Source organism: Schistosoma mansoni (genome assembly GCF_000237925.1).
Source record: "Schistosoma mansoni, WGS project CABG00000000 data, supercontig 0142, strain Puerto Rico, whole genome shotgun sequence".
In the NCBI taxonomy this organism is placed as follows: domain Eukaryota; kingdom Metazoa; phylum Platyhelminthes; class Trematoda; order Strigeidida; family Schistosomatidae; genus Schistosoma; species Schistosoma mansoni.
In genome coordinates this window covers 133,742-145,946 of record NW_017386042.1, presented here as the reverse complement: position 1 = coordinate 145,946, position 12,205 = coordinate 133,742, and the positions used below count along the sequence as shown (strand labels likewise).

Genomic DNA, 12,205 nt, shown 5'->3' with positions numbered 1-12,205 from the left:
CAGAATAGAATGTGAAGTATTTTTTCAGTTACTTTCATGCCTGACTTCAGCTGGTATGTTGTTAGGTCCTACTGCTTTCCCACTGTTGATCTGTCTGATGGCCATCCTGATTTCTTCTATCGTTGATGAAATGACAGCCATAAGGAGGTGCGTGTGTGCTGCTTCGATGTCTGGTGAGTTCAGTGGGACATGGTTTATTTACGAGTTTTTTAGAGTGCTCCAATCACTTGTTCCACCGTTCGTCAGTCTCAGTGGTTAGCAAGTCTTGTTATTCCTCACTGCTAGATCTGGTTTACTAGATATTCCTGTCAGTTTCTTCGTAGCGTCATATAGTTGTCTTGAATTTCCTTCTCTTTCAGCTTTTTCCACTGTGCTTGCTAAGACCTTCACGTATTTCTGCTTGTCAACTCTAATGTTCTTTTTCAATTGTTTGTTTTCCACTCTGTACTCCGTTTTGGCTTTGATTTTCTCTGCTCTTGTGAGTCTGGTTGTTTTTTGATTGATGCCATGTTCTTCATTTCTTAAGTCCAGGGTTCCGTTAGTGATTCATTTCTTATAATGATGCTTCTTGGGACCCAGAACCATCTGACATGTTGAAGTTGGTGCTTCTTAGATCCCTTTCCAATTGTTCTACATCGTAGTTTTCTTCTTCTTTGAGTAGATATTGTAATTCTTGAAACCCGTTGTTGAGAGCCATCACTAATTCGTCGCATGAAATCTGTGTGATTCAGTTTCCTCAGTTGTCTAGTGATCTGCTGACAGGTCAGCTTCTCTCCTGTTTCTCACATCTTCTATTGATCTGAATTTTTCGGTGATACAGATATGATCGACCTGATTCTCTGCAGTATAATCATGTGAGACCTATGTAGGTTTGTGTATGCGTTTCTTGGAGAAATATTGTGCCGCCTACAATTCTTTTGTTGAATGAACATAGATTTGTAAATCTGTCACCTTTCTCATTCCTTTCTCCCACTCCATGTCATCCTATGATTCTTCAGGCCATGTGCAGTCCATTCCGACTTTGGCATTTAGGTCTCCCGTCAGAATGGATAGGTTTTTTCCTGAGCATTTCGCTATGATCAGTTGCGGACTGTTGTGAAACTGATCTTTATTGTTGCCATTGAAATCATCCGTGGGTGCATAACACCCGATAACATTCATTGTAATTTCATCCTTCGTTTTGAAGATCCTGGATCCATAAGATTCCCATCCTATAGGTGCTTTATGTGCTGCTTTAGACAGCATCTTAACAACTAACCTCATTGTATGAAGCATTTTCTTCTTCGTGTCCGATGTACAGCAGCATGTCTTCGGAATCTATTCTTTTCTGTCCAGCTTTGGTTCAATGGGCTTCATTTATTCCATGCACCATCAAGTTGTGTCTCTTCATTTGCGCAGCTATGTGGTTGGTCCTTCCGATCTTTCACTTTGTCTGAATATTTCATGTATCTAAATTGATCTTTGCTCTGGTTGTTAGAAGGGGCATCGGCCTCATGATTTTCGGCGAATCTCAGCTTTCATCATGAGATATCATGATTCTTCCTTCAACTACCAAACCGGAGTTGGCGTCTTTTTCGCAAAGTTGTTTTCTACCGGATGAAGGTGCTCACTTCACGCCCAATCCCTCGCCTTTACCAGAACTTGGGACCAGCATGGCCCCAGAAGAGCTACAGTTGGACCAATAGTGTACAGCGCTTAGAGGAAGCATCACTTCAGCCACACTTTGCCTTCTGTTTGAGGATCAAAGCATAACAAAAGTAAACCTATCCCACTGAAGGTAACTATGGGCCCAGCAAACATTGCAGAATAATTTTAGCTGACATCTCAAAAACCATTTGTTGAGAGATTCTCTCAAATCCGAGTTAGACACACAAACCGTGAGCCGTAAGAGATGCCACCAGAAGATCAAAACAACAATAACTAACCAGCATAGAGGTTCATGAAGCGCCTCAGCCAGTAGGTCGTAACCGGAACGAGGCTCACGAACATGTTATGCTATAAATCAGCATGGACCTTCACACTAACACAATAAAAAGCCTATCTAGGCTACATCGTCTGTTACACTTCACGACCATTAAGCCCTCGCGCCTGTTGGCCATGAATTTCAGAAACAGAGTACTTAACATAGTCATCTCAGACGTGGCACAACTCGAAAAATGTCCTCTCAAATTACATTGGATGTTAATAAATTAGACAGATAGGCAAAGTAATAGCAGAAAACCCTAACCAAACACGCTTTGGTGTCAGTCAACCTCGATGCAGAACGAAGATATCACGGTTTCGCTAATGGAACACACTGTACACTGTCCTCACTGAAATATGGCTACCGCCCGACATGGTGGATTAAGAAGCGAGCTTGTAAGACAGGACCCTTTTCTAATATGACAGAGTGCACAGAACATGAGGTAGGATGGGAATACAATGGTTGGAAGAGAGTGAGGGACGGCCAAACAAAAACGTGGCATCAGTGCTTGAAGTCACTAACTTCTAGTCTGAACCATGTTGGTAGATGCAGACTACCTGGTTGGGGTCCGCGTGACTACTGTAAACAATGGTTGAAGACTCTAGGTGACATGGCTCAGAATCGACTACAATGGCTATTTTACCTGAGTTTGACCAAATTCTCAGCAAGCAGGATACTACTCCTACAGGGTGGTTCTATAGGCGACTTGTCGGAGCCATTAGAAGTTTATGACTGACTAATTTTTCAGGTGGCATCACGAAAAGGGAAAGGAACGGATAATCATTAAACTTGAATTATTTGTTGACAAATAATCAGCTTTTGGTTGAAGATATCTACATCCAGGCACCAATAGGTAGTAGTGAACATAGTTCAGTAATATTTACCATGGTCATACCAGACAATGGAAGGAGAAAAGAATGTTCCCATCTTAGCTGCTCTAGAGAAGACTACGCGACGATTAGGTGTAATCTTCAATACACCCCATGATGAAGACTGGTAGAAGCCAAAAATGGATGACCACAAAGAGGTAGTAACATTTGTCATACGGAAGACGACCTAGCACAAATATGTTTTCCAGAAGATGAGATGTCTGTACATGACAATGAATGATGACGCGATATGATATACAATAACTGCTCGACAAATCAAGCGACGTGCTACACAAAATGGACAAAATTTCCATCAATGAAACTGTTTTAGAATGAGCAGTTAACTGTTCAAAACGAAAAATATTCTTATTATTTAGTAGGCTAGGAACCTGTTCCTCTAGGGTGAGATTCAACCAATAAAATCAACGGTATCGATCAAGAATGCGATTGTATAATATGGCAGACAATGGAATTAAAAATTTTAATAAAAGCAAAGACGAAACATCCATTAAAATACTCAGAGACATCAAGGAGTGTTTCAATTTCGGAATCATCGTGAAACTATAGTAAGATGACTATTGTAAACAAATAAAAGGTATGGACGCAATATTCTTGGATAAACGGATAGATTGGAATAGAATTATATACAGTGTGAAACATGGAAATGCTACAAGTTCAGATATGACATAAAATTAGGAATCGGGAAGATATGTCTGTTTTGGTTGACAGTAGTTTCTATTACAAAATCCACCACTTCAAAAGAGATATAAATCTCCTAAACTAAGTACAGAGACGGCCAACCAAGTGGATGATAGTTCTGAAACAAAAACCTTACGCAGACAGATTCCAACATCTGGGATTATTCTGGTTGAGTCGTAGGGGAGTAAGAGGTGGTCTGATGATGATCGACAATATATTGAGTACAGTGAGCCGCTCTAACATGAAAATATTACCAGAACATCATCGACACACTCCTCAAGGCAACCCTCAAGAGATTTCATATCAAAGAACAGACAGTCAGATACGCTTTCACTTTTTCTCACCAAAAGTTTCTCCTGTTCAGAATGCTCTCCCAGCCTGGGTGACCACAGCCACATCAGTGGATAGCTCTAAGAGGAAACTTGACAAACAAATGCCCATTCATGGATTACCATCTCCCTCTTGGACCAGCTATGTCTGATGCATGTCTCGTAAATTATCACGGCTATCAGTACTGCACATCAGCAACTACTTCATATCTCTCTTATTATCATCTTCGTTCACTCTTCTTACATATTACCAACCAGGTAAATTATTTGTTTCTTCTTGAAACAATCGTCTTCACTTAGAATTAGGATTGTCAGTTTGTTACTTTCATATCGAAACCAAACAACCTCCTGCCTGATAATGTGATATCTTCTGGTATCCAAAAACCCTACTACTCTGAGACAAACGCACTCACTTAAACTACGAGATTTACAAATCCACAAACTAACATCAAGCTGACTAGAATTGGTGCAGTTGAGTGGCTTGACTACCGTCCACTAGACATTACCAAATACCCTCAACCGTACCGAAACGATGAGAAGTGAGCGCGAAGAAATCAGTTGGTTTAATCAAGCTCGCAACAACATTATTGAGTAGTGGACAATTGCAAGTCACCGCGGGTGTTTAAAGTTTTGCCATAACAAGTGGTTGTAGACTCATTACAATTACTTAAACCCCAGTGGCTGATTAACTTTTTTCTAATACTTCTGGGTGATATATTGTCAGTTATAACTGTTCATTTATACTTGAAAAATGACCATTGGTGTTATGGAAGAGCGTAATCAAGACGCCACCATATATGTTGGTGGATTGGATGAAAAAGTTAACGAATCGATCCTATGGGAACTTTTTCTTCAGGCAGGACCAGTTGTCAATGTTCATATGCCTAAAGACCGAATAAACATGCAGCATCAGGGGTACGTTCTTTCAGTGTTTTCATGCTCAGTTTTATTGGTTTATATGTAACTAACAGATTTACAAACTGATAATAACAGTCGAAAAACGACTTCTAGTAGCTAGCATCTCGCTTGCACAAAATCCTTAAGTGCTTAGCATCCATTTGAATTGTTAAGTACTAGAGAATAATCGCATATTTACTAATAAGCATAACTGCAACCCATTTCCAGCTGCTCTTTTTATCACCCACTTAAGTTAGTAACTTTTTAATAAGTACGAAAGAAAGGGGTTTGGCTAATTTTATTGTAACAAATGTCCTGTCTGACTGTGAGGTCGTCTACCTTGTACCTTTTCGACCAATGTAGTCAAATTGTTCTTGTTGAGCCTAATATTTTCTATCACTGTTACGCGTAAGACATGGTTAGGATTAGTCATTTACATTGAGGATCATTCTTATCTTGTGAACTTATCTACGCACCATTACTTAATTACAAATATTTGTTGAATATGGTAATATACTAAAGCGTTTCTAATCCTTATACTCAAGTAATTTTTCTGTCTGCTCTCAACTGATATTTTTGTTATTCGCGTCTTAACTTTTAAAATAAAGTGTTTTTGACGGAGGTATCTTTTTCAGTACATTATCTTGGTTAAAGCTCAAACAAGAAGCATAGTAACTCAGTTAAATACCAGTATGCTGAGTCCCATTCATACTTTTGTTGGGGCTAATGACCAATCGTATAATAAATTCAATCTGATTTATTTCATTTGTGTTTCCTGGATTTTGTATACAAAACAAGACTAAAGGCCCATGTTAGTTCTCTAGTAAACTGTGTCGAATTAGCCAACTGATCTTAAGGGCACTACTTTAGGTAGTAGGTTTCAAGAGTTGATTACTCGATAAGAAAATCTATGTCACAGGCATTTTGTTCATTCTTTTCAACTCCCCTGCAACATGCACTGCATTGTCTCGACCTGTTTGAAAGGAAATTACTGGGATCACCGGGTAAGTAATAGTGAGGTTAGACACAGAGTATTAGGGAATGATGGTAAATCAGTTGATGAGGTTGCGAGTCTTCATCAACTGAGATGGTTGCACCACATGTTACGTATGCCTGAACATCGATTACCACTACGCGCTTTGCTGACTAGTATTGGGTATGGTTGGAAAAGAGTTAGGGATGGTCAAACCAAAACGTGGCATCAGTGCTTAAAGTCACTAACTTCTGATCTGAGCCATGTTGGTAGATGCAGACTACTTGTTTGGGGTCCGCGTGACTATCGTAACCAATGGTTGGAGACTCTGTGTGACATGGCTCAGAATCGATCACAATGGTGTAGATGTGTACACTCTTTGTCTTCTCTTAAACTATGAGAATAATATTGTTTATATCTTTCTTCCTTCCTATACCATATCCTTATATACTACCACCACTAAATTAACTATTTCTATGAATCCGGTGTTCATCTTGCTGTGCTAACGAGGTATGGCAACTTGGACCGATGCATAAATGTGCGTGGTCCTACGTTGTAGCTGACTGACTGAGTTGTATAAAGACACTGATTATCTGTAAAAATAGCGCTCTCAACTACTCATTGACATATTTTTAAGGTTATAAATAATGTAGAAATAACGAACAATCAAATAGACAAGCAATGCGGCTCTTCAATATTCATTTTGGACCAACTGTTTTTCATCTTGCACTAATGGTACATATTACAGGTGGTGTAACTTATTTGTTTTTAATATTTACTATCAATCGACCCCTGGTAGTGAAAGGTTCCTGTCAGGTATTTTCATTGGTTCACACAGTTTACGTTTTTTTACTCCCTCCATATCTTGTTATCCGTTTCAGTTACGGATTTGTAGAGTTTATGACGGAAGAAGATGCCGACTATGCTATGCGTATTATGAATATGATTAAATTGTATGGGAAGCCTATTCGCGTAAACAAAGCATCAGCAAATCAGAAAAATCTTGATATAGGTGCTAATATTTTCATTGGCAACTTAGATCCTGAGGTAGATGAAAAGCTACTGTACGATACTTTCAGTGCATTTGGTGTTATACTACAAACTCCAAAAATTATGCGTGACCCTGAAACGGGGAATTCTAAAGGGTACGCGTTTATAAATTTTGCAAGTTTTGAAGCTAGTGATGCAGCAATTGAAGCGATGAACGGACAGTATCTTTGTAATCGAGCCATCACTATCTCATATGCATTCAAAAAGGACAGTAAAGGTGAACGCCATGGCTCAGCTGCTGAACGTTTGTTAGCTGCTCAAAGTCCACTTTCTCAAGTAAGTGAAATTGATTAGACTGAATCGTAGTGATTGTGTTATTTTTTACAATATGTACATTATTAGACCTACAATACAATATAATGAGCTAAAACATTGTCTACCCTCTTACTAGCTTTTAATTAACACTGAATGATTCCTCCTCTGAAGGTTGCAGTTATTGGTGACAATTGCTGACTGTGAAAGTTGTCTGATTGTGTAGCTAATTGTTGGAGTCAAACGCACATATTAGGTTTTAACGTTTACTAGTTTACAAGAGCAGAGGTATTACTTTTCAAGGTTCTGCGTTACATCTGACTGATCACTTTTCAGAGGACTGTAGATTTCTTGTCTATATTTTAATACAACGTTCGTTTGTTGCTTTATTTATTTCGTTCGATGTAATTGGATAGTTTCGTACTCTCTGTTAATTCGTGCTTAAATTCGATATAAAGAAAATCCAATAAATCAAGCAGTTAAGCTAGTAATATTGTGACTGAAATACTTTATAGAACCTGCATCACCAACTCTAACTTTTACATTCTCATTAATTCATTTGTTTTGTTTTTTTGTGATTTCGTACCTGACACTTTCAATTATTCCTGACCAGTACTACCCTTATGTGTGATGGTAACAACCATTAGTTTTCAGTACGTTTGTATTAACTAACAGCGTAACATGAGCGATATGTAAATGATCAAAATATGACTAAAATGCAGTAATTACTCCTTAATATTTTGTAGGTAATTTACAAACGCTAACTAAAAATATGATGACATTGGGTATATAATGTCACTGTATTACAATGTAGTACTATTTTACGCTTCGGAAAATAAATTGCGGAGTAAAAAATAGTTTTATGAATAATTGAGTTCTAAATTTCGACAGTTTTGTAAGTGAGGAATAAAATCTTTCCATACTCTGAAAATCCCATATCAGAGTCGCTTCGAGTAACAGCTAACAACTCACTGTATGGAAACTGCTCTAATCTTTCATCGACCTACGTTCTCATCTTGATTGTTTTTTTCAAATGATTAATAATATGGTGAGTGAAATTACGTTGGAAACCAACACAAAGCGCATAGACTAAAGTTGCGGACGCATGGAATCAGTATAGAGATTTCTATATTGGAATGACTTATCGAGTTGCCCGGGTTCGTTTGGTAACTGAAATGTCAATTACACTTCCTATCTCTAAATCCCTGCAGAAAATATGTAATTTCATTAATGATATTCATAGGAACACATCAGCTATTAGATCAGTTTCGTAATGTTAGATACTTACAGGTAATTTATTAACCACTTCACTGATAATAACTAAGTGGAGAATTCACTTCTTGTAGTTAAAAGCTGATTCATTTGCCACTAAAAGTGTAATTAAAATTAGTAAGTTATTATTAAACGTAATCAGTGTGAAAGGGAATTTGTTGATCAACGGTTTTCTACGACCATTTTCTATACATTTATGTATTTTAATAAAATAATATAACTCAGTCACCGAGTATAGGTTTTGATCCCACTTGCTTGTGTGAGGGCTAATGGTACTACCCAGCTGTCCAAATCAAAATAACTGAAGGATTCTAGTTTGTAACTTTCTCGTTAAAAGCCGAATGTCGTAAACACTAAGCCGATGTTTCTGCTTATGAATTACAGAAATCTTCAAGTTTACGCATATTTTTAAATTTTTCCCCTAGGCTGAGCGCCCACATCAGCTGTTTGCAGATGCTCCACCTCCTCCTCCCCCGCCGCCTCCCCCCGCTCTGCTTGCAGGGACTATGGCCCATTCGGTTCCAACCATGACATCTATCACAATACCTGCTGGATCTCTAGTTATGCCGCCGCCTCCACCTCCACCAATTCAAACTGCCTTGGTGGGATTCGGGCAGTCTATGGTACATGGTGCCATGCCACCTCCTCCCCCGCCTCCCCCACCACCTGTTTTACCGATCCCTGTTGCTTCCGCCGCTCCGACATCCTTCCCACCCCCACCACCTCCTCCTCCTTCGGCTAATTTCTCTGCACCTCCACCACCACCGTTTCAAGGATATCCACTTCAAGCCTCAGACCAGCAGTGGCAAACGACAGGATCTACAGCTCCTGGACCTACACAAGTTGCATAACAATAACATTATTTCTAATGTTTCACGTTGCTTGTATAAAAAATAGTGTAAAATATTAAGAGTGTTCTTTTTTATAACATCGATGACATATTCAAAATGCCTTGTTGATAGAAACAACTAACTGGTGCTAAATAATTCTATTTTCAAAGATCTGAATATCAAAGATAGAAATGAGTTAATCTTTGCGAAATAGAGAATTTTGAAAGCGATTAGCATTCACATATGAATTTTAGTCAATCTGGCAAGATATTTTGACACAGTTATGTGTTGTTTTACCTAACTCTAATTGAAAAGCGTGTTATCACATAATTCTTATTGTTTTTAAATCTCACATTCTGTTGTAAGTACAATTGGGAAGGTAATATTTCAATCAATTTCTACTGAAAATAACTTCGTACTTTTGACAATATATGGTGAAATCATTGACCAAATCAATACTGTGTCCGGCATTTTCGAAATTCACCATATTTTACCATGATTTCCTTAAAAACGGGAAGTAACAGTTTTACTCATTCTTAGTGTATGTACACAAATTCAGCTCTACGTCTGGCACCGATACCTATGACGGCAATTTCAAGAAAGCATAATCAGAAATGAAATACTGAAATCCGGACAATTAATATATGATTACGTGATGATGGCGACCAGTTGATTCGTCTACCTTTAATAGCTAACCATTTTGTTCTTGATATTATACTGAAAAGTCTCGTATACGGTTAAATAACGTAGATGTTCATTATTCAGACGACAGCTATCTAGAAAAGCGTATTTCTCAACAACAGTACATTCTTGGCTTATTTATTGGGGGTAGCTATTCGGAATTTAGTATACATGGAGGTGCAAGTAGTATTTTCTGATATTACTTCTTGGGGCTCAATAACTTATCCTTACTGTCTTCACTATCTTTTTAGACAATCCCGTCACAAATTTCAAATGGACACAAAATGTCCTTAGTGTCCAACGAATTGGTGATGCTCTTTAGAGTCACAGCACTACAGCCAAATCAGAGCGCCTAGAGAATACAATGTCTTCCTTTCTCACCACTGATATAAATCTTCAAAAACCTATGAACCTCTAGGGTGTCAGTTAGATGGTGCTTGTTTTCGCAACAACATCAGCTTAAGAATCATTGAGAGTTGCACTATGTCGTACAGGCCATTCCCTTTAAATATGGATTCTTCTATCCAGCATATTCTTAATTTTATATCAGGAAGTCATGTAAATTAAAAGCGAGAAAACATCTATCAATAACACTGGATAGCGCTAGAACTAAATTCCAGAATTGTTTGACTTTGATCGTTAAAGTTTCCTCCAATGATTCATAGTCACTTTATCATAGCGTTCGAGGACTGTGAGTTCATTTTTGAATGAGACAAAGGACAAAAGCATTTAAGCAATAACAGCTATTCAGTACGTCTTTATTTTTATGAGTTCCTTAGTTATTGCTGTATTATTAAAACTGTGAGAAAGTGAATCGGTCTTCCATAAACCGTATGAGTTATTTCAAAAAATGATTTAACAATAAGATAAAAATCCTATAATGTCAATCCGTATCAAGAAGTAAATACTAAGGTGTGTAATCAGTGTCTTTTTTTGCTGAATTACTATACTGCTACTGTTACTAAAATCCGGTACTCTTAGAGTATGGGCCGCCGACCAGGGTCTCCAACCAACTCTGTCCTGAGACCTTCCCAGTTGTTGCCACATGGTATTTGTGATCTTAATGTTTTCTTCCTGTTCCCGACATTGTGTTCTTTGGTGTTCACCTTTCGCCTTGAGTTTTTAGGCTTGGGATGCAGCTTGGTGATTTCCACGATGTGTGCCCTTCCTGCTCCCAGCGTTTTTTCTTAACTTTTTTCTCAGCTAGGTTGCTGTTTGTTGGAGTATCTTATTGCTGATAGCCTGTGGCCAAAATATTTGGAGTATCTTTCAGGTACTCGGAGGAGATTCCACCATGTTTTTATCCACGATGTCGAATGCTTTCTCATGGTCAAGGAAGTTAACAGATAGAAATAAACTTCATCCAACTGACTTTTAAAAAGTCGTTAGTAGTCTTGCGACTTTTTCGGTATATGAATTGTCCCTAAGGTAGCCAGCTAGATCTGTAGGTTGGTGGTCTACCGGACCTTTCATTCGGCTCACTTACGTACTTACCTACGCCTGTTACTCCCAATGGAGCATAGGCCGTCGACCAGCATTCTCTAGCCCACTCTGTCGTGGGCCTTTTTTTTCTAGTTCTATCCAGTTTTTGTTCATTCTCCTCATATCTGTCTCTATTCCTTGGCGTAATGTGTTCTTTGGTCTTCCTCTTCTCCTTTGGCCTTCAAGATTCCATGTGAGGGCTTGTCTTGTGATGCAATTGGATGATTTCCTCAATGTGTGCCCAATCCACTTCCAGCGCTTCTTCCTGATTCGCTTCTCCGCTGGAATCTTGTTTGTTCTCTCCCACAGTAACTTGTTGCTGATAGTGTCTGGCCATTGGATCCGAAGTATTTTGCGTAGACAACTGTTAATAAACACCTGTATCTTCTGGATGATGGCTTTCGTAGTTCTCTACGTCTCTGCCCCATGCAGTAGAACTGTCTTGACATTTGTATTGAAAATTGTGAGTTTGGTGTTGGTTGACGATTGTTTTGAGTTCCAGTTGTTCTTCAGTTGTAGATAGGCTACTCTTGCTTTGCCGATCCTCGCCCTCACATCTGCATCTGATCCACCGTGTTCATCAATGATGCTGCCCAGATATGTAAAGGTTTTCACATCCTCCAAAGCTTCTCCGTCAAATGTAATTTGATTGGTGCATGTTGTATTGTATTAATTAATACTAATTAATAATCTCAATAACTATACCACTGAATCTTTTAAAATATTGAGTAGTGTCATAAATTTTTTGAGTCCAAAATCATCATGTACTCTACACGTTTATTTGTTTTCATTCAGACGGTCTGTACATTTAGTGTAAAGTATTTTATAAGTGATACTTAGTCTAAATCGTCCAGCTGCATCCTGCCTGTCCACTGTATCCTGTGATTTCCTCCAGATGTTGACGTCTT

General features: G+C 38.5%; 1 protein-coding gene across 1 annotated transcript; it reads left to right on the top strand.

Moving 5' to 3' along the window:
* Positions 1-4,471: 4,471 nt before the first annotated feature.
* On the top strand, positions 4,472-9,212 carry Smp_067420 (splicing factor 3b, subunit 4 (fragment),putative). The gene is made up of 3 exons (XM_018799853.1): positions 4,472-4,775; positions 6,612-7,056; positions 8,730-9,212. Exons 1-3 carry the CDS (start codon positions 4,612-4,614, stop codon positions 9,153-9,155), a joined length of 1,035 nt encoding a protein of 344 aa, XP_018646555.1. The 5' UTR covers positions 4,472-4,611; the 3' UTR covers positions 9,156-9,212.
* The last annotated feature ends 2,993 nt before the right edge of the window (positions 9,213-12,205 follow it).

Bases quoted from the DNA above. Each gene is read 5' to 3' on its own strand.
- Smp_067420 (XM_018799853.1), top strand. From the start codon at position 4,612: ATGACCATTGGTGTTATGGAAGAGCGTAATCAAGACGCCACCATATAT. The intron at 4,776-6,611 runs GTACGTTCTTTC...TATCCGTTTCAG, and splicing joins ATAAACATGCAGCATCAGGG to TTACGGATTTGTAGAGTTTA. The intron at 7,057-8,729 runs GTAAGTGAAATT...TTTTTCCCCTAG, and splicing joins CTCAAAGTCCACTTTCTCAA to GCTGAGCGCCCACATCAGCT.